Genomic DNA, 22,481 nt, shown 5'->3' with positions numbered 1-22,481 from the left:
AGGACCAGGTAAGTGATGCTCATGTTCTCAGAAGCAATGAGTCTAACTTACGCCCATTGTTTCATTAAATGGATTTTTTTCCTTTGGAAATATATCAAAAGGATAATGAGGAACTGGTGATGTTAATAGATTAAAATGGCGAAATCAAATGCAAACCATATTTTTTTGCCATGTTATTAATTTTGTATAATATGTTGCATGTTATAAAGTGCATTTAAAACAAAATGTAATTGCTATAACAACATTGTGGTCTGCTATATAACAAGGGAGAGTGAAGTTGAAAAATGTTAAATATGTACAAGTTGACTGGGTGGGAAGTTACTTTGGTGATGTTGATGTTTGGAATTTCCTGACTGCTATTAAAATTTCAAATTTGTAAGCTCTATTTCTTAAAGGGGCTCTATTGTTTCATAATTGGCAGTGGGTGAGTGAAGAATGCTCACGTTGATAAAAGCAGGTTTCTCCTTTGAAGACAAATCCCTGTATATTTCATAAAAAATATTGCATTATTTGTGTCTTATGGAACTCTTGCAGAATTCTCTTAACTTGATTTGCAGTGTTGGTAGGTAGTAATCTTCTGTTATTGCCAGTAATAAAAGTTGTGCAGGCCAGATGGTGTCTTCAATTATACTTTTACACAGCCTTCTTATAAGCAGCTCTTCAGGTGAAGAAGTTGCTGAAGTGTCAGCAGGACTGATGTAACAGTGGGCCTGTATGCTGTCTATATACCCCTGTTAAATTCCTATGGACAGGAAAAACTCCCTTATGGGAATTTTGGTTTGGGTTGGGTTTTGTTGTTTGCTTTTGTTTTTGTTTATCTGGGGGGTGTTTGGTGAGGGGTTGGTTCGTTCAGTTTTTAACATTTTTTTACGAAGTTTCTCAGCACCACTGTTTGACTGTCTGGATCTGCTTACTCAATTCAAATTTCTGTAAGGCCTTTGTCTTCACCCAGTCATAACACCCAGCATAACTTGCTTCGAGATAGAAAATAGCAAATACTGTATGTTTATTTCTAGCAACCTCTGTAATAAACCAGAACAAAAAGTAGTACTGCCTGATACAAGGAACTGTGCAAGCATTGTTAAGAGCTGGAGCTCTGCCTTGCCTAGTTGTTGTGAAGGCAGAAAGTTGAGATGTGGGTAGTGGAAAGGTGATCCTGGAGGATCATCTGCGTGTGAAGTAGGACATGAGCTAACAGATGAGAAGTGAGGGAGGAGGGGGAGCGTTGAAGTGAGAAGATATCCTTGCTTCCTTCTACTGACTGAGCTGAAAGTAGTCTGGGCCAGCGTCCAGCAGAATATTCCTCACTGCAAAATTTTCTTGCCATGATAACTCCAGTGGAGGTATCAGAAAATGTAGTGCTTCTTGAGGTAAGGAAGGAGGGAAGAAAATGAAGAACACCAAGAAAAACCCCAAACTGTGCAGTTGCAGTAGCTTTCTGTGTTCTTTTTCTCATTTTGTTTTCATTAATTCAGTTGTGTCTAAGAAGATACTGAGTGGGTGGGAATTTGTATTATCCCACAGTAATATGAATATTTTGACCATTGTAAAGATTGTCTGGGTTTTTTCATCTGTATTTTACTGATTAACCCTGCATCTTGATATTCTTTATTTCCAGGTGAAGGAAAAAAAGCTGAAATTAAAAGGAAAGGTTTCTAAATAGAAGGCAGACTAATGTTTTGCATTTGTATGTCCTTGATTTTGGAACTAGGTGATGGTGAGGGTTATGGTGGCAAGGAAATCTAAAGTTAGCCAAACATACTGACCAGATGCCATTGGTTTTGTGTGGTCTAGAATAGGAAGGAGCCAGGAATGGTGCCTGAGTGCTGAGGTGGCTCTCCTCAGCTGCAGGTATATTTGGTTGCAAGGAAGAAAAAGTTGGATGATGTACTGAAAGGAGGAATCATGCCAAAAGCAGGAGATATACTCTTCCCCATTTTTGGGTGACTGTGTTATTTCAATTGTTTTTGTTGGCTCTGTACAGAAATGTACCTATTTGATCCCAAAACACAATGGGGAAAATGCAAGGCTTTTATATCAGGAGAATGAGGATTCTTATAACTCTTAATATTTGACAAATGTTAAACAATTTGGACTCAGAAATGAATGACTATAGGCCTGTAAAATGTCTAAATTTTTGCTGTGTTTGTCATCTAAGACACATAGTGCTATTGTCTGCTTCTCCATGATGGATAAGGATATGTAATAATCTCTCCCCAGTACTCAAAATAACTTGAAATGTTGGGGTGCATTACTTGAGTTCAAACAGATGGGACATTGTGGTCCATATATCCCAAAGAGATGGGGGTGATGTTGGGCAAAAGCAAGAATCTAGTTCAGCATAGGTGGAAGGCACAGAGCAGTTTCTCAGGCTACATTAGTTCCCTCATAGCAAGGACCATCCAGCAAGGATGGTCAAAGTATCACCCAGGGGAGTCATGTTGCCCAGAAGTAGAAGCAAAAAAAAAAGATTCACAGCTTAAGCAGGGATGCTGAAGCTCTGTCTGGATATGTCTGCTCTCTTTTGAAAATACTTGGGTTGAAAGTAACTGCTACTTGGCTTTTCACAGCCACGAGAAAGCATTTATCTTGATTAAAGAATATTTGCAGGTATTTCCTCTTGCCCAGGTTGCCTGAGAGTGCAATCCACAACCGTTGCTTTTTAATACAAAAGGAGCAAATTTGTCAGTGTTGTGTAGCCATTTTTCAAGTTCTCCTAGAAGACTCACAGACACAGACTTTTTTAAATGTCACTATAATTTTTTCATATGTGGGTTACAAATCACTGTGTTAAATAAATTAAACTATTCATTCAAGCTGAAAAGCCTTTAAAATCTTATAAGGTAGCAGAATAGTTAGGTTTGATGTATTTAGATTCTAACCTGAGCTAAAATCAGTAGTCTTAATTTAAAGTAATGTTACTCTTGTTTAAAACTAATCTTAAAACTTAGTCGACATGTAAATGAAGAACACAGTTTCATATAAATTAAATTTAAATAAATTAAACTAATTGCAAGCAGCATGTAAATTCTTGATACAAAGATAATTACAGTGACTGTGATGGTGGAGTGAATCTGCCTTAGGGTGTGTTTGGTAGTTCAAAACGAAAAAAAAGAAAAACACCTTGAACTGCTGTATCCTTTTACAAACTTCTTTCCACTCAAAACCAAAACAAACCTAGTAGAAAAACATCTGCTTTCTTATTACCAGATTAAATTGCTTAAAAGTGCTCCTTATTTTGCTGTGCATTTTCATCATCACCTTTCAGGGCTTGTAGATGATGCTGCATGCAACCATGATGGTGTTTGGGCAGGGTCACCTATGCTGTCATGGGTCATGGATGTAGGTGATACCAGCTACTGCTAAAGGAAAAACCATTGGCACCTTCCCTTGGGTAAATTCTTTCTGGGCTGTGATTTGGTTAAACTTGGTCAGAAAGCACTCATGGTGGTGGCAAGAGCTGGGCAAACAGGGAGAATGAGAGCAGGTGGCTGGAGAGAGCAGCACTGCCAGCCTACAAGTGTCAGAAATGTTCATGGAGATGTGGTGTGTTCCTTTCAGCATCATCCATGTGGCCTGAGAAAGTTTTCCTTGCCCACTCAAGGATGCTGTTTTTCAGAAAGAAGGGCTGAATATATGAGAGCTTTGTGTAGTCAGAGATGGAAGAAAGCAACATCACAGAAATGGGCTTATTTGGAAGCATGCACTGTCATTGTGTGTGTCTGGATTCCTCAACTTTTTATTATGAGAGAAATTTGCAAATCCCAAACAGCAAGAAACTGATCCTTGCTTTCTAGTACCTCTAAGTAATTTATTTCAAAGAATATATTCAGACCCTCATATCTTTTCATTTGCTGCTTTTTTTTTCCTCCTAATCCAGATGCTGTCAATGTTCTGTTACATGAACAACACAGCTTTTGTTTGCTGGAAACAGAAGAGGTTTGTATTCATCAATTCTATGACTGGTGGTTCTTGAAGCATTGCTTATGCTGGGAAGCTTCTGCCTCATCAGCAGAGTGACTTTTGAAGACATGCAAACAGTGCATTTGCTGCAGCACTGAAGTTATGTGCAAAGCCCTAAGTAGACTTGTAGTGTAGATAAAGAGCACTGCAAGTCTGAGAGTGCTGAGAGCGCTGTAAGAAAAAAAGGTGCAAGTGATGACAGCTAATGAAGAGCTGGGTGAAAGGAGGCTCTACACCTATACAAAAAGCATTTTCTCTGTTTTTGCCCAATCTTCACTGCTTCCTTCCAATCCTGTGTATCATCACAATAGCTGCAAACAGGTACTTGTATATAGCATATAAGAAATTCCCTCTCTGTAGAACCAAAGCAGAAAGAGCAAGGTTAAGAATAAAGCCTCTATCACCTTCCTTTCATGTGCCTGGTTTGAACCAGTTGCTTCATGACCCTCAGAAAAAAAGACTTCAGACAGAACATTTACATTCTGTTAATGTCCAGCTATCTGTCTTCAAAGAACAATTACGCATAAAATAATTAATATTTAAACTGTGGCTTACATTTTCTGCAGGCAAGTTTGTGCTTAAGAGAAGTGTATAGTTTAATGGCACAGAATTGAAAAAACATCTGAAAAGTTCTGAACAATTTTGTTGTTGAAATCTTTTGTGTCTTTCTAACATAGTTACTTTGTTCATTCAACAGCTGTTTTTAATGGGAGTTCCTGCTAAGCTTTATGTGTACTGTATTTTTAGAAACTCAGCAATTATAGATGTAACAGTGCTGAGTTATTAAAAAATACAAACTTGTGGAACATGGAGTACTTGTATGATTCAGAATAACTGTTAAGTGCCTGCATTTTCTTTTCTGTGTATTTAACAGATTTATCTTTCAAATAGGTAGGCTACCAGTAGGCTGTATTCCTTTAAAAGCTTGAGTTTTTCCTAGCATTCTTTGTGGTAGTTCATCAGACACCTCTGTCATATGCACTGACAACAGTGTCCATTATGTTGAATTTTAAGGCATTTTCTTTTGCTGTGCTGGCCAGTTTCAACAACTGCTCTTCAGCTTCTAATGCACTTTCAAAGTGAGCACATTCTTATTGAGGTTAAGGAGTTGTCCTCTAGTGATCCACAGTGTCTTCATGTTCTGATGTTATAAAATGAATTTTGTGACCCCTTTTTGGCACATGTAGGGTATCAGATAAATTACTTCCTCTGGGTCCACTGCTGTTCAATAAAGTAATCTTTTTGATAAGTTTTTACAGTTGAGCTTATTTCCATTAAACTTAATGGCAAGAATTGAGTTCCTGACAAGTCCCCTCCATATTGCAAAAGAGAGCTGAATAAAAAGTTGAGCCATTAATTAATTTTCTGCTCTATTATTGATACCATCTTATGCTGACAATTCCTAATCCTGCAAAACTCAACTTGGATCCATATTTGAGGGTGAACATCATTGTATGACTCCTCAGTGCACAGGCTGAACCAATGCTGGGGCTCTGCAAGCAGAGTGGTCATGTTGTGGGGTGACCCATCCTTAAGGACACGTGATTATACAATCCAGAAGCAGAGATGCTCTGTTGCCCATCACACGGGGCTGGCAGCCTCTTGGAGTGTGACTCAGCCACCTGGGAGGCTCCAGCTGCTTGCTGTTACTTCCCAGCTGTGATGGTTGGTGGGCAGAGAGGGGCATTGGAGTGACACCCAATGACCTAATTTGGGTCATTACCTCCCTCTGTTATGACAGCAGATGATATTTGCTCTTCAGGAGGTGGAATGGTCTTTTCAGCCACTTTGAGAAACACACCTGCTTGGAACTCATCTGGGGGTAGAACATAGAGACTGTGAGCAGAAATATAAGCATTGAAAGCAATAGCTTGTAAGAGTTCCAGCTTGTATATTGTATGCTGTTAACACAGTCTCTGCTGAAGAATAAAAATGTAACATGAGAACAACCTCCCTCTCTTGTTATTCCAGGTTGGTGTCTCTGGGGAAGACACCGAAGAAGATGCAGGCATGCTGAAGACTTCAGAAAAGTGAGCAATGAGACCTTCTGAAAGCTGAAGAGAAGCCCCCTTGTAGGGTCATGAACCTAAGACAAGTCTTCATGTCTGTACTGCTGTTTGGAGTAGCTGGTCTACTCCTCTTCATGTACCTGCAAGCTTGGATTGAAGAGCAACATACAGGTACACTAGGCTTTCTGTCTTGGCTTTGGTTTTGTTTTTTTTTTTTTACCATAGTTGTATCTATTATTTTAAGATGACCATAAAATCTATTGAGGACAGTTGGGGGTGGAGTCCCCATCCCCCCACCCCGCATTTGGAAGTAAAATTGCATTGAAAATAGACTTAAGTGCTACACTTCATTAAGAAATTTCTGCAGTCACAATGAGAAGAAGCCCCCAGCTACCTAATTGTATTGTATCAGCTTCATTTGCAAAAGCAAGTGTTGCAAAAGCATTCTTCATGTCCAATTTAGAAATTATTCTCTATGATGATTTGTTGTGGGTTTCCTACATTACATTTTGTATGGTAAAGTAATTTTTGGAGAAAAACTGCTGTGTTTTATAGACAAAAGTGGTCTTCTAAGCAGCAGTGCCCATGGAATCATCCTCTCCCTTTCTTTTTTGTTGTTGTTTGTTTGAGACTGGGCTTAGAAGTTTTTTTATATATAGCATCAGAGTCATATAGCAACTTCAGGTAAATCTGTGTTAGCATTGGCTCAGGATTACACTTCTTTATTGTATTTCTGTTGTTTCCCATTTGTGATGTTTTGGGTTGAACCCCAGCTTGACCTAGATTCTCTTATGGACTAAACTAAACCAGGTTATTTACCACAACCCCTACTGGAAACTCAGTAACCTTCCACAAAATGCATGTCAGTAAGGTCCTCCATGGTTTTGCTCTGCAGGTCTACTTCTGTTATGTCACCTTATTGAGGGCATATCCTTGATTTTACTTGTATACTTGTATTGGGGGCTCAGGGTTTTGTTTTCAATGTTTGGTTGGGAGTTTTGAGGTTTTTTTTTTTGGTTTTTTTTTTTTTTTTTGATTGTTTGGTATATACACTTGGGGGTTTTTTGTCAGTGGTTTTTTGTTTATTTCCAGCTTGTTGAGTCTTGACTTTTAGATGTTCTTGTCTCTCTTGCTCAGCTTCCATTTCCTCTGTAAAACTCCTATTTTATACTATATTGATACCATTGTGAAGAAATATATCTGTAAAACCACATTAGTCTCTGGCTTTATTGATTTGTACTGTTATTCCATGAGCTGCTAGGCTCCAGTATGTTTTAGAGAGCAGTGTTGAGGGGGAAATATAGTTCATCATTTCTGCAGTTTTTTGACAATGACCTTGAGGTTTTTTTCAACTAAGTGCAATATTCACAGCATTAATTCTGCCTTGTTAATTCTTCTGTGCTGTCCCAAAGTATTCACAAGCTTGTACTGATAAAACTGTTGTAAGAGATATTACGGGCTCCCTTTGGAAAGGTCCTTTTGTAACCAGTTGTTGACAGAAGGGTGCTGGCAGAAACTGAGCGTGAAGCAAAGGGGGTTCTTCCTTGAAAATCTCTACTGTTGTCAGGAATGTTAAGGGCAGATAGCCTTGCTTTCAAGGTAGTTCAGGAATGTAGATGATGACTGTAGATTATTGATTTATTTACTTGCTGACATTCTTCACATTCCTTGCATCTTTTCTTGTGCTGTAATTAACCTTTCTTTCCTTGCAGTGCTCCTTGTTGCTGTTTCTCACTGCAGTTTTTTTGACTCCTTTCTTTTGTATGTATCTCTCTGCCATTAAAAAGAAACAGGGAAAATAAAATAAAGGTTGAATTAGGACGGACTCTGTTCTTTTGGCCAACCAGATGCTTTCTTTGGGGTTTTCTTTGATAAATTGCTATAATCTTCTTCAGGAGTGGCTTCTCCTCGCACACATAAGTCATTTCCATGTGGAAACATTTCTCTAACAAAATGGAAGCTATCAGAGAATAACAGAATGCTTGGTGAGCTTAAAGTGTGACTGCAGTTTTGAGTGCCCTTTTATCTCACTGGACTGCTGTTGTGACAGCACTTCATCAAGATCAAAAAAAAAAAAGAATTTTGACATTCTCTACAGTAGCAGTAAACAATGTATATGGTCATGCACATTGGCAAGAGCATGGAAAAAAATCATTCTTTGATGTCTGCTCTTGCTTCTTGTTCCAATTTAACATTTAGAGAGCCATTCTTTTTTATTTCAAACACCTGTATCTCCCCTAAACCTTCTGTGGTGCAATTCTCTAATGCTCCCCTCCTGTATGCTGCTTTAGAGTTGATATGAAATAGAACATATTTGCATATTCACAGTATACATTAGTTTAGTTATGGACATTTTGCAATTTTTTTTCCCTTTTCTGCTCTGTTTTTTATATTGCCATGTGTTGTGCACTGTGGCTTTTTTGGGGATGAGCTGTATCTGGAGAATCCTAAACCGACAAGTATCTTTGCAAAGATTTTATGTGTTCCTTTAATCCTCTCACTAGCTGCACAGCTGTAAGACAGCTAGTTTTAATCTGCAAGTGGCTGAGAATGTGAGGTGAAGTTCTGCTAGGAAATGGAAAGTGCGCCTCGTGTTTCTCAATTGCCGTGCTACGAGCCTGTAGAGACAAGTGTTTGTTGTAGGCAGAACTATTTTTATCTTCCACGGTGCCCTGCTCAAGACCTACAGCATTCATGTTGGCGTTTGGTTGCTGAAGGGATGGAAAGTTGGATGCGTTTGAGTTAAGGAAAGTATCTGTTTTGCAGCTGTGAAATGCTTCTCCTTATCACCCCATTCTTCTGAATATCCGGAGCCTTTATAAATCACAATCTCTGGAAAAGATAGGGAATTTTACTTTTTTGTGGTTTGTAATGTTCATGCTTATTTCTCAGGCTCTCCTAACTGTGGTGTGAATTATTCCCAATCAGATTTTTTCTTGAGGGAACTGGAAAATTATATGGTAGTTTTCAAATTCCTTAACAATGTTTGGCCTACTGTTTTAAAGTTGGACTGTTTTCCTTCACACTTGCCATTCTTATTGCCACTTTTTCTAGCTATTCATATTTTTTCACACTAGATCCAATGCCAGTTTTTATTCATAGTTTTTCTTTCTCTCTTTTTGGGTCTCTTATTTCTACTTCCTGTTCACATCACTGAGATCTCAACTATGATTTGATTCCCCTGTTTGTCTTATTTTGCTCTAGACTGATCTTATCCAAGCATGTTTTCCCTGACTTATTTTTACAAAGTTCCCTCATTACTCAGATGTATCCAGCCCAGGAACACCTCTAATTTTTCATCCTGCCCATCTACTCCAGATGCACCTGCAGGCTGAGCAGTTGGATGCACTTCTCAGCACAGCCGTGTCTTCTGCTCCCTCCCACTGTGCTTGGACTCTTCAGAATATTTCTAGTTGTGTTTGTCATCCCTACAACTTAAAAAAGGGAAAATCTTTCATTTAAAGATGTCTAAGAAACAGCTGCTAGCTACATGGTGGTCCTCTCTGATGGCTTTTCAGAGACATTAGCAGACTGAGAGAACAGGGGAGTTTCTTGGTTTGGCTCTGGGCATGGAGTGTATAAAGACAGGATGATACATCTTTACTTCTGTTGGGTAGCTTCAGTTCACTCAGTGGACTAATTTGGAACAGACTTGTCAAGAGTCCAGTGTAAGCATCAATATGAACAGGCTACATCTGGATGAAAATTTAATTGACAACATTGATAATGTGGTATATATGGAGCACTTCTTGTTCTTCATATATAAATATATTCATTGTACATAAATTCACATACATGAATGAAGCTTGATGTGAATTCAATTGGATCCTACAGCTTTTGTTGACAGTTCTCCATACGGTCTTGCATTATGCAGTGCAAGCATCAAATATTGTGGCACTGATTAAGGAGCAATCACTATTTGTTACATGCTTAGAAATTTCCAGCACTGTTGATCTTATTCAGATGAAGCTAACTGCTGGGTCTCAGGCCTGATGTTGAGTTCTGTACCACGAGTTACCTGAATTCTTCACTTTGCAGAGTATCAGTTCTGTAGCATCCGTGCTTTCCCAGGCATCCCTCTGCAGTCAGTGTGCTTTCCTGCAATGTTGTGCATATACCTTTTGAGAAGCTTCCTGACACAGACCTTATACCCATTCCTCAGTACACAGGTCTTCCTTTTGTAAAGAAACAAAATTAAAAAATCAGATAAAAATCACATTTTAAAAAAAGTTTGCAGTTTTATGCAATTCTTTGCATGAACTTTCACAGTTTAGTCTGCTATTCCTTTAGCCATCCAGGTTGTAGCCATTATACATATTCCTTAGCATAAACAGGTGGGCTTTTTTCCCCACCTTGCCAGATTTGGTAATCCAAGGGGGTCTTTTGGGTCCTTTAGTAATCTGGTGAGATATTCTGAGTCCATGGAGTGCCTTTCTTCCTTATCTTGGCACTCTAAGTAGCAATTGAATATGTGTGTACACACAATAATATTTACTCTTTGTTATTTTTGTGGGTTGATTTTTATTTTTGTCTAAGTGAAGAAACATTGATGTGGCTTGAAGAACCATTCATATGTAATGAATTGCAAAGGCACCTGTTTCATGGAAGTCATAGTTTTTCTAGACAATCATCAGAAATTACATTAAAATAATATATTTGTAGAAAAGAGGTTTGTAGATAAAGGCGAAAAGAACAGTGCTCAGTAAAGGTTATTAATTATGAATAATTTAATTCTACTGGTAAGATTGAAATATTTCTGCTGTCAAAGTCCTAGGTAGTTTATGGGAGTCTTCCTAAGTCTGCTAGAGAACATCACTGGGATGGTATAAAAATCTTCAGGTTTACAATGCTCAGTCACTAATGAGGCTGTTCTAATGAGTCTGGGTGTACTTAGGTTTTAGCCTTCTGGTTGGAATATGCTGTGTTTTGTGTGTGAAATGTTTCTGTTTGTTTGTTTTATTTTTTAAAATCTGCCCCATTATTGGACTGAAGCACTAAACAAAGAAGAATTAATAGGATTTAAATAGGATTCAAATGCTGCTTGGTGAACAATTGCACAGGTATTGAAATCCCGGAAATGCTACAAAATTTTATTAGGTGAATTTCTCTATTATAACATAGAATGGGTTTCCTTTCTCCACACCCAGCTTTCAGTAGATGGAAGCTGTAGGGAGAGAAAAATTGCCTTTGCAGGAAAAAAGCTACTAAGAAACAGGTGGAAATTGATTTTTTTTTTAAACCATAACAGTCTAAAAACATAAGTAAAAGTTGAATATAAGAAAAGATGGTTTCCTGAGCTACTGATTGTAGAGTCTCACCCTGTCTTCTGCAGTTGCAAATCCCAGAATCTTTAAGAAAAAAAGTTAAAATTTCATATTTTATAACACTTAAGGCTGTATTTATCTATTTCTGAGGATATTCTTCCCAGGTCTGGCTGTTTAGCAGCCATTTAATTTATTTTTTCATTCAATGATTTTCATCTTGCATTTCATTAATTTTACTTTTGGCATTCCTATCGCTAAATCCCATTTAATTTTATAAATCCTTCTGGTTTAGAAGAAATTCCAGCTTCCACACTCTGGCGGTATAAAGTAAACTAAATGGGATGAGGTTTTGGGGCTTCTCTTAGCGATATATTCAATTTCATGTTTGAGCAGAAGCTGAAGACATTTCATGTATTACTGTGTGTAAGCTCTGAACAGCCCACACATCCTTGTTCATGCCTAGACCACAGAGATCTACTTCTAGAAAGGTGCAGCACATACCTTAATTATACAAAGGACACCTGAATATTCTCTTTCTTGCCTGTTTTCAAACAGAACTTTCAGAAGAGGATTCTGTAACTTTCTTGTATCTGTGGGCATGTAATTGAATTAACTTCAAAATTTGAATTGTAGTTACCCCTGGAGGGCTTTTTGGCTTGATAGTGAAACACTTATGAATTGTGGTATCCTTCTTCCTGGAAAGGCTGAGTAACAGTAACACTATTTTCAAAATGCTCATTTGAATTGGATAGAAAATATGTAATGGGTGCTTTTCATGCTGCGTTCCAATTAGTCAGACCCCAAGAGCGGAATATCTGGCTGATTTTGGAAATGTGATTTTACAGAGTCCTTAGCAGTCATTCTTTCTGTTAAGTAGCTATGCTTTTTCTTTTTTTAACATGATATATGAGTTTTGTTTTGTTTTCCAACTTTTTTTTTTTTTTTTCTGACAGATGTGCTGTCATTGAGTGAAGTAGTTAGTTTTTAGTTATTGTCCACCATTGTTACTGCTTTTAATAACATTTGGTTCATGGCACTTTTTCAGTTCCAAAATGTCCTTTCCTTAAGAGCTTGTCATTTGGGCAGTACAGCCCTGCAGTCTTGTCTCTCCTGGGCATGGACTGTATGATGCATACCATTTAAGACAAACGTAGTCTTACAAAGCAAGAAGGGTGGAGAGGTATTTTTCACCTTGCAAATCATCATTTAGACATAACAGTAGAAAAAAATTGAGATCACAGAATCATTAAGTTTGGGAAAGACCTATAGATCATCAAGTTCAACCTTTGTCTCATAAACACATTGTCAGCTAAACCATAGCATTTAGTGCCATGTGCAGTCTTTTTTGAACACCTCCAAGATGATGACTTCACCACCTCCCTAGGCAGTCAGTTCCAATTCTAAAATACCCTTTCCATGAAGTAATTATTCCTGATGTCCAACCTGAATGCCCCTGGTACAGCTTGTGGCCATGTCCTCTAATTCTGTCACTCGTTGGCTGGGAGAAGAGATCAATCCCCATCTGCTACACCCTCCTTTCAGGAAGTTACAGAGAGCAATAAGGTCTCCCCTGAGCCTCCTTTTCTCCAGGATAAACAAACCCAGCTACCTCAGCTGCTCCTCATATAACTTACTATCTAGGAATTATGATGAAAAGATGAATGTTTTTCTTTTCCTGGCTTGTTCCATTTTCCTTACATGCACTGCACATTTTCAGAGGAGCAAGTGGTTGCTGCTGGAGTATATTTAAGGCTGCTTACCTCTGTGTCTGATGCTGAACTGCTTTGATATGTTGCTTGATTGCAAACAGTCCTGTTAAAACATGTGATGTGGTCTCTGCAAAATTCCAAGGAAAAGCTTTGGTTTCTTACTGGAATTAAATTAGAAATTCTGATGTTTGTTTTAAGGGTGAGTATATACATACAGGTATGCATAGATATATATTTATTTAAAGTATCCCCTTTATTTTCCTTTTTTTGTGGGAGTAGAGACTGCTGGTAGAAGAAATATTTTAGATGGAAACCTATCTTCTAACCACAGTCAGCTACTGGGGTACATGGAGATGAGTTTATATGGAAGAATTTTTTTGGTATTCACAGTCTATAGAGCCGTCATTTCTGTCTTTTCCATTTTACTCATTTGGTCTTACTGTAAACAGGTTATTACTATTAATTTGGGATACTTCTGGATCATCTTGCAACATGTGAAATCATTTAAAGATCAGGAGGCTGAGAGGTTTCAAATAATGGGATCCATTTTAGTGTACAAGGGGTTAATGTCTGACAGATGATGTATATGATTTAGCTAGAAAAAGACATGATTTGTGTCAAGGAGCAAAAGGTTCAAGGAAGAAGAGAAGTGCCTTTAATGTCTTCTTCTTTTTTTTTTTAATGTGAAAGAAACTGGTTTTATTTTTTGTTCTTTTTTATTTTTAAAGGTAATCATTATTTCACAGCAGCATGAATATTGGCTAGGCTTCCAAGTTTGGGTCCCTACTTCTTCAGACAAGTGTCTCACTTTTTGTATTTTTTTTTAAATTTGTATTAATAGCATATTCAAAGAAAAAGAATGTTTCTACATTCTACAGTATTCCCGTGCAAGACATTTCCTATCTGTCAGTTAGAAACTGGGAAGATGCATGACACATCGGCATACAGTGTTGATCTCCACAGCTCCTTCATCCTTGAGCCTTGTGGCTATATGTGTGGGAATGAATGTTACTGTCTTCAGCCACAAAGAGAGAGCTAGCTGGGTGCTATTAAATGCTATGTTTAAACAACAACAAAATCTAAAATAAACAAACAAGAAAGCGCCTTCCAAAACTCCTAAATTTGCTCATTTCTGTTGAAAGTCGGGGTCAATAATCAAATCAGCTTAAAGATTCTGCTTCTTGTAAAACAGTAAATATTCATTACTCAAGAAAACTTAAAAATATGCTGTATTTTAAGCAATGCCCTGTATGTAGATGAAACCGTTCCCAGGCATGTATGAGCTTCACTTGATGTAAAGTGATGGGGAATAGAATATCACACACATCCATTGGCTTTGGATTATGTTTGGTTTCGTCTTGATTTAGTGAAGAGGTGCAGCAGCAGCATCCTACACTGTCTGGAAAGTCATACTTTGCAGCAAGTGCAACCTAGAAAATATTATTGCCTACAGGAGTTCTTTAGGAACTCTCATTCCCCCCAGTCCCACTCAAATCACCAAAAATTATTGTTTCCTTATCACTTGAGAGCCTCCCCATGGTAACAACATCCAAGACTATTGCTGACCTCTATTAAACCTGTGTGAAACCTGTGTGCTAGAAGTACAATTTGTCCCTCACAGTTTTGTTGTTTCAAATTATTTTGTTTATATTGACCACTCAGCTTTTTATCACATAATCCTGCCAGGAATTCACACCTCATAGCTCTAGCAAAATCAGGCTGAGTAGGCACAGATTTTGTCTCTTGGCACCATCTACAAGGGAAAATGACATGAGTTATCAAAATATTTGGGGGATGATAGACATTTGGGAGATAATATAGACATTTGGGGTATGATTTTTTTTTTCTGGAGAATGGTAATTATAATTTTCATGTTTACGGTTCCATAAGATTCTAATTAAAACAAACAAACAAGACTTGGTCAACGTTAGACTTTTCCAAATGAGCAATGATTCCTTTTTGTTTGGTTCAGTTTTTTGATTGGTTGGTTGGTTGGCTGGGGTTTTTGTTGTTAATGTTTAGGGATGTTGCAGCACAGAAGATCCTGCAATGGCAGGGATGGGATATGGTGTTGACTCAATGGTTGCAAGGAGTTCAGTTCCCATGGACAAAAACTCCTATGAGCCAAGCAGACAATGAAGAGGGAAGGAGGGAAGGAGCTCTTAAAAAAAAGTCATTGGCTTTGGAAAACTGACTTTCTTTACTAACAGTGATAGCGAGGCAAAACTTGTCTCAGTGAAGAAATTCATTGCCCTAGAACATAACAGTGATGGCCTAATAGACACAAATTTTGACATGCACCTCAGAGTATGTTTTCTGCATGTCATAGACTCTGGGTAACATCCAGAAATGTAACTGAAGATCAGCAGCCTAAGGTTAAGATCCAATATTAAATTTCATTGTGGGTGCATGCCAGGTGTTAATTGATTTTAAATTTAATATGATTGGAATGGAGCAGGTCATTTCAGTACTAATTATAGTCCAACAATAGAAGAACTTGCACAGCTTTGTGTACATGTGTAAGGGCATAGATGGAGGAAGAAGCTGTTAAAGGTTTGTAATACTTTCTGTAACAGATGTGTTATAATCTAGGCCTAATACAAGCATGCACTTAGGATCAGCTCAAGTGAACTTGGGGTTGTTTAGAGTCATGTTGTTGGGCCCTGGGTTTGGGCATATTGCCTCTCAGTAAATTATATGCAGGAGAAATGAGGGTTTGGAGGAGTTTGGTTTTGATTATGGTCAGCTAGGGAGATGTGGTGCGTGAGTTCTGCTAGCTGCAGCTGGAAACGTTCTCTTGCATTAAACAGGAAAATATCAGTGCCTGATGCTTTGCCATTCATTCACAAAATAGCTCTGTTAAGAAAATATGTCCAATAGGAAATAATAAGTATAGTAAACATTGTTTGCAGAGACAGTTTTGATTATACTTTATATTCTTGCTTAAATTTTTTAAAAGAGCTTTTTGTTCCTTGGAAGAGTGGAAAACAGTTGTTCCGGAACTGTTGCCATACCCCCATAATGTTTCTGCTGTTCAGAAGTGTATGTCATGACAGGTTACTTTGACTTTGGCCTTACAACAATGGCAGAGAAGAAGGATCTTTAGTTAGCAAAAGCTTAATAGAACTGGATAAAAAGAATTTCACTTGCTGGTCTATGCAAAATAATTTTTTTATTCCTGGAAGAAAACTTAGTGGCCAAATAATGCAGTGGAATCTGTTGCAATAATTTTATTGCATTAAAAAAAACAAACAAACAAAACAAACAAACAAACAAACAAAAACCCACTAGAGGATAGAGTATAACTAGAGTGTATTTCACACTACACTTTTTGAATTAATTCTGGCAATACAAATTAGGAAAATACATAGATGCATTAGTTTTATTCTTGTTTTTATTTGTTTCTGGCTCTTTCTTGCTCTCATTAAAGAGTCCTTAATGCACAGTATGCCTTGTCCACTACTGAGAACTAACAGGCTACCATTTGTTAACACAGGTCGTGGTATTTGAACTGTGTGTAAAATGTAGCCTGTTACTTTAAACATGATGCATAAAATTCATTAAATGTCATTGCTTTAAGATGATTTTGTACTTGCAATCAAGAATTATGGAGCACTTTCCAGAAAGCACTTCTGTTCTTGATGTTAGGCCAAAGAACCAACACTTTTCATGAACTTCAGCTTGATTTATAAACTATTTGGAAATGCTCAAGACAAGTAGCTTTACAGGACAGTTGTTAATAGAGATGACAGATATTTGTTTTCCTTAGAAACTGAAATTTCTGTGGGAATATAAGATTCTCAAGTTCTCTAACCTTTTCTACCTACCAGCAGTCCTCAAAGAGGTCATCAAATATGTAAACTTCTGACACTGGTGAAGAACCAAATCTGTCATGTTTTGTGATGGGAAGGAAAGAAGCAGCTCAGGCAGGCTGGTAGAGGGATGAGAATTTATTTGGATATGTTTTTATAATTTTTACTCTTTTGCTGTGGGAGCTGCTGAATTATTAATGCAATAATATAGTCCATTTGATATGAATAGACTCCTAATCACTAAAGAAATTACTTGTAGGATCAGAATCATTAGAGTGAGAGTTGGCTGACTGGCCCCCAGTTAAATTATATCAAATGAAGCAACAAACTGTAAAAAAAAATACACTGTTTTTTTTCCAGTAAGTATTTGATGAGTTTTTTTCTTCCTCTGTGCAATTTTATGTTAAGGATTTGCTATTGCTGTCTGAGGGTAGGTAGAAGACAAAGAAAAACATCTCAAAAAACTCCCTGGCTTTGCTCCTGGATTTCAAAATACTTGCATGGGATGGGGGCCAGCACAAAATATATGTGAAATACAACAAATAATATGGACTTAGGGGAATTTTTTTTAATTTGCTTTATCCTCTTACAGATGGCAAAATTAATTTCACCCTACTTCTTTTCTATTGTAATCTTTCCATTTCAGCGTGCCTATTTTGAAGACGAACAGGCGGGTGAGACTGGGCTTATGTAGGCTGAGGTAGTTGCAGTGAGGTATAAATACTTCATGATTTATTTAACCTTTGAGCAGAAATTTCTTTCTGGTAGAATTAATCTGCACATAGCTGATGTGTGCTACCACTTGAGTTATGATTGATCATGCAATATAACAAAACTCCATTGGCATCAGGTTTAGGACTGATGTACATATAAATATAATGCAGATAAAGCTGCCAGATGCTGTGACTGACAGGTGGGTTCAAGGTATTCTTGGCAAGAAGACAGCCTTGACTCTCCAGCTAAGAAAATGTGCATATTGGACAGCTTGTATGAATATTCTGCAAATAAAATACAGTGGAATGACAGTTGGGAAGCAGTTTAAGCAAAGTCTGCTACGTGTTGACCAATACACACACAAATTAATAACTGACTTTCTGGAAAGTTAGAAGTTAATCTTGGTATTTTAAATGAGCTAATCCATGTGGACTGGAATCCACTTAAGGCAATCACATTAATTACTTGGGGAGGTCAGATATTTATTTGCAAAACTTTGCTGTCCTTTCAGCTTTCATTTGGGGCTGAGGACCAGGTATTTCACCTGGGAGAGAGGGCTGCCAGATTGTCTAACTCTAGAGCTGGTAGAACAACATCTTTTTGGTTTTGTATCTCCATAAGGGCCAAAGACCACAGAAATTATCAAAGCCATTTATTCATTCTGTTGAATGTGTTTCTTGAAGCTGACACATTCACTAACAAAGGTGCTTTGTTACTGTTTATCCCCTGAGGTAAGCCATAGAAAAACAAGAGCAATTGATAAAAAATGGCAGAGTAAAGCAAATGGTTTCTGGATTCTTGATGATAGGAAAGGAGACCATGCCCTAGATATTTAATTCTAATTTCTGTTATGACTTCTGTTACAAGAAATGTGCTAAACTTACTTTAAATTGTTACATATTTGTTGTACATGTCTATGTTTTTCATGGTTATGTTTTACTTTTCTCAGACTATTGCTTGGCAGTTCCTATCACTAAAATATTTCTGTCCTTTAACTAGGTTTTTTCTCACATATCAATCATTAGTTAAACTCTCTATCATAAAATCGTTCTCTGGTGGCACCATCTAAAGAAGGCATCACACAATCAGCCATTCATTATGAGTATCCTGGCCACAACTGTGGTTTTGCCTTGAAAAAACTACTGACATTTCAGATTTTTCCAGAACTTTGGTTCCCACTGATGTTTATTTTCTTGCCCCCCAAATATTTGGAAGCAGCTAATGTGTCTGCAGACTGTAGAAGTTTTAAATGGGTGGATTTGTAGGAATGGTATCTCCTTTTATAGTGCAATTTAAAACTATCTTCCTCATGCTAAGATGACCCTTAGCCAAAAAGATCTGTGCTTCAGAGAATCAGTAGAATTAATGAAGATTTTTTGTGTGTGTGAGGAATACTGAAGTTTGACCAATTGAAAGTACTCAAGTGTCTGTTCCTACTTTTTTTTCCCCTAAATAGTCTTTTTCTTTGGCTTTTGATGTTTTTCTCTGATGTGATATTGCACTTGCATGACAGTGTTTGTATAGAGGTAATGTTTCAGGTAGTTCTATTGCTACAGACAGTCACATTTTGTTTTTCAATAAATAGCCATAAAACTGAGCAAATAATTATGTTTGCATTTGATGCAATGCCAAATACTGTATTATCAAAAATGTTCACTTGAAACTGTACCTATCTAGGAGTGTTTTCCAGTTACTAATAAAACAAAATATTTGTTGTGGGGGAGTGAGGCCTAATCTGATGTCTAAACATCCAAAGTGACAGCAAACATTTGTATGTGGAGGCCTGTAATGGTGTAATGCTGTGAGCTGGGGAATGAGGGATGGTGGAGAGGAGGGAAGGCAGAGCCTGAAGAGGAGCTATAATAGTTTTGGTGACGAGACATTCTACAAGTTGAGTCCAAGAAAAAAGCCTAAATCACACTGCTCTGAGCTTTCTTTTCTGAATAGGAGGACAGTGAAATCAAGTGTATCATAAATACTTTTTTTGAATGAGGAATGTTTCTCAGATGTAATGACTTAGTCTTAGACTGCTGTGAATATCAGTGAGGGGAGGCATTCAGACTGGTAGAGACCGGAAAGCTGTAAGTTTCCACAAGAAATGCTACTTGACCCAAGCAAGTATGGTAGCAAGATGATCACCCTCTGTCACATAGGACATATCAGGTCACTTCTACCTTCAGGTAGCTCAAGTAGAGGCTTATGAATCCAATTTTCTGTGGCAGGCAAAAAGAAGCAATAAATCAGGTCAGGTTCAAAGGTCTCTCTCTCCAGCTTTGTATATTGTCTCTACAAACAGTGCTTGGAGTAGACTATAAAGTAGAGAAGTTTATAACAGTAATTTAGAGAATTTTCTTTGCCTTTTGTGTTTTATAATTTAGAGGCCTTCTAGATTGGAGGTGTGTTCGATAGCCCTGAGTAATTCCTTCTTCCATCAGTTTGTACAGTATTGTCTTAACTGATGCCTTTCCTCTGAGATTCCTCTGATGAGAAATCCAGCCTGAATACTGGATACTACTGGAAGCATTTTCCCCATGATGCTCTTCAATTCTATGGAAATATTCTTTAGAGTGTGTTATCATTGGATCACTAAAAAAAAATTTTCCACTTTCTGTCCCTGTTAGAATGTTATTTACTGATCAAAAATTAAAAATGGATGACTAATGGATGAATGGCTCAGCAGAACATCTGGTCTTCTTTTCTACAGTTTTGGTACTTTTCTGTGCTTCTCTTTATCAAAAACTAATCAGGAATGACTATATCACTTCAGCTTTGTACCTATCAAAGTGTTGATAGTAAATTGAAGAATGTTGTTTTCAAATAATTATTTTGTAAGAGGGAAGGAGATATTTACTTAACTGTACTCATGACTATTCTGGGATTGACTTTGCACATGTGTAAATGAACTGTCTTTCAAGAAGAGAAATTTTGATAAGAGCAGATGAGAGATATAACAGATATTTGAGGGGAGAGAGGTTTAGCTGTTAAGGACTTTCTTCATAAGACAAAGTTTAGCTTTTTTTTTTTTTTTTTTTTTTTGAATGAGTAACAAGTGAACTCACTTCTTTGCCAGTCAGGTTAGTAACATGACTGAAATTATAAGTTTTTTATTAGATGTACATTTTCTCCATTTTTCTCCATACATTTGACAAAACATGCATCTCTTAGTGCCTACAATTGAGAGAAAGTGAAGAATAAGTGAAGATTTCTGCTTTTTTTGTATAAAGCATCAAGTGTTCCAAATGCCACATTTACTTAATGTTACTTGTACAGTGATTAGAAATGGACCTGACAGTCTGAGTTGGGCAAAATGTTTGCTGGGTAAGGATAGCAAATAGAATTGTGTGATAGCTTGGGGTTTTTATCACTATCCAGAATGAAATTTGAGCGTATCAATCAGCTGCAACACCTTTGGGAGCAGAATAACGATTAAGCAGTGTTTGTGAGGCCACTGCCATTGCCCTGTGGATTGCTTAGAGGAGCTAACCTGCTGCCACTCTGTCTCAGAAGAGCTGTCTGTCATCAGCAGGTATAGGTATGCCAGTTCACTTCTGCAGCTTAGAGAAACTGAGCAGCTGACAGCAGTTGAGGCTGTTCTACCCATGAAACCACTGCCTAAACTTCAGCAGACAAAAATTCCATTTTCTTGTCTTAGTCAACCATTAATGAGGAAAGTGGCTGTGCTGTCAAGTTGTCACTGTTAAACGATTTTTCTCAGCTGAGACGGATGCATGAATGGGAAAAATAACTTTACTAATTTCAAGCAATTTAGCTCTAATGACTTTTTAAAAGCCCCACAAGCTAGGTGGTCCAAAGAAAGGCTCTAGGAGAAGTTACATAAACAGTAAATAGATGCAATTACTTACATTTGCTTTCTTAAAAAAAATCACTTATTTTCCTGGCAAGAGTTTGTGGTTGAAAGAAAATGAAAAATGAAATAGTAAAGATATTTTAAATAATTTTTAAGGATATGTTTAGGGTTTTTTTTATCCCAGAAGAATAATGATTAAATAACTTAAAGTTGAGTAAATTTGAAAACCTTCAGAATGATTTTCAATGGAAAGTATAAATTTATCATAGTAGAAACTAAATGCTAATAGGCAAATAAGGCTATTTCTTGTTTATTCCAAAGGAAAAAAAATATTTTATTTAATATCTGACTTTGCTTTTGAAGGAACTTTTTGATTCAAAGAAGTATATGATATATAGCTTAAGTATAGGGTCGTGTTAAGAATGGATAAAAAATAGTATGTCAGACTTTTATTTAGAAGAGTAATTGAAGTTTTTACTAGCTGTAACAAAGGCTCCTTTAACTCATGCTGATATACTGGAGATGCATTATAGATTACTGAGAAGGCAAATGATAATGTATCACTTAATTTATTTGACAAATGTACTTTCTTTAATTAGCTACAGTACTTCATAGACTATTAGCAAATATTTTGCAGTCTGTCCTTTAAAGAACTATTTCTCATAAAGACACCTTACAACATCAATCAATTAAGTCTTGATTTGAGATGGAATGTCCTCAGAATTTTGTGAGCAAAGTTTGCCTACGCAGTTTCTTGAAGCATGATTTGGAGAGTTTGATGTAGAAACCAAGTATTTTCCATCCTTTATTAAACCTGTGAGGCTTTTATTTTAATTCTACTAATTTATGTTTTCTGATAGAAAGTGTATTTTCTTTTGTTGGAACTGTTAGATAGAGGTCACATTCCATTTTAATTCAATTCCTGAAAGTTAGAAAAAGACAGCATTCTGTCACAGATTAAATAATCTCCAAAGCAGATCTAATCAAACATTTTAAAGTTTTCCAAAAGCAATATAAGCCATCTCACTCAACAGAGTGAGATTGCTTTCTTTTATGCATTTATTGTTTGGAGGAACCTCGTGTCTGTAACAAAATATATCCTCCTTCAAGAGTAAACTTTCCAGGAGGAAAAAGTCATCAAGAAGTCTATTTTTGGTCACCATCCAGTTAGGAGGTGCAATAATGCATATTTCAGGCTGCTG

General features: G+C 37.1%; 1 protein-coding gene across 1 annotated transcript in view; it reads left to right on the top strand.

Moving 5' to 3' along the window:
* The first annotated feature begins 6,043 nt into the window (after positions 1–6,043).
* CHST9 (carbohydrate sulfotransferase 9) overlaps positions 6,044–22,481 on the top strand; it is a 78,386-nt gene continuing 61,948 nt past the window's right edge. The window contains exon 1 of the mRNA XM_053999516.1: positions 6,044–6,143. Coding sequence (XP_053855491.1) covers positions 6,044–6,143 — 100 coding nt within the window. The remainder of the gene's footprint in view (positions 6,144–22,481) is intronic.

The sequence above is a fragment of the Vidua macroura genome, chromosome 1 (genome assembly GCF_024509145.1).
Source record: "Vidua macroura isolate BioBank_ID:100142 chromosome 1, ASM2450914v1, whole genome shotgun sequence".
NCBI lineage: Eukaryota > Metazoa > Chordata > Aves > Passeriformes > Viduidae > Vidua > Vidua macroura.
This window is presented reverse-complemented; position numbering and strand designations above follow the sequence as displayed.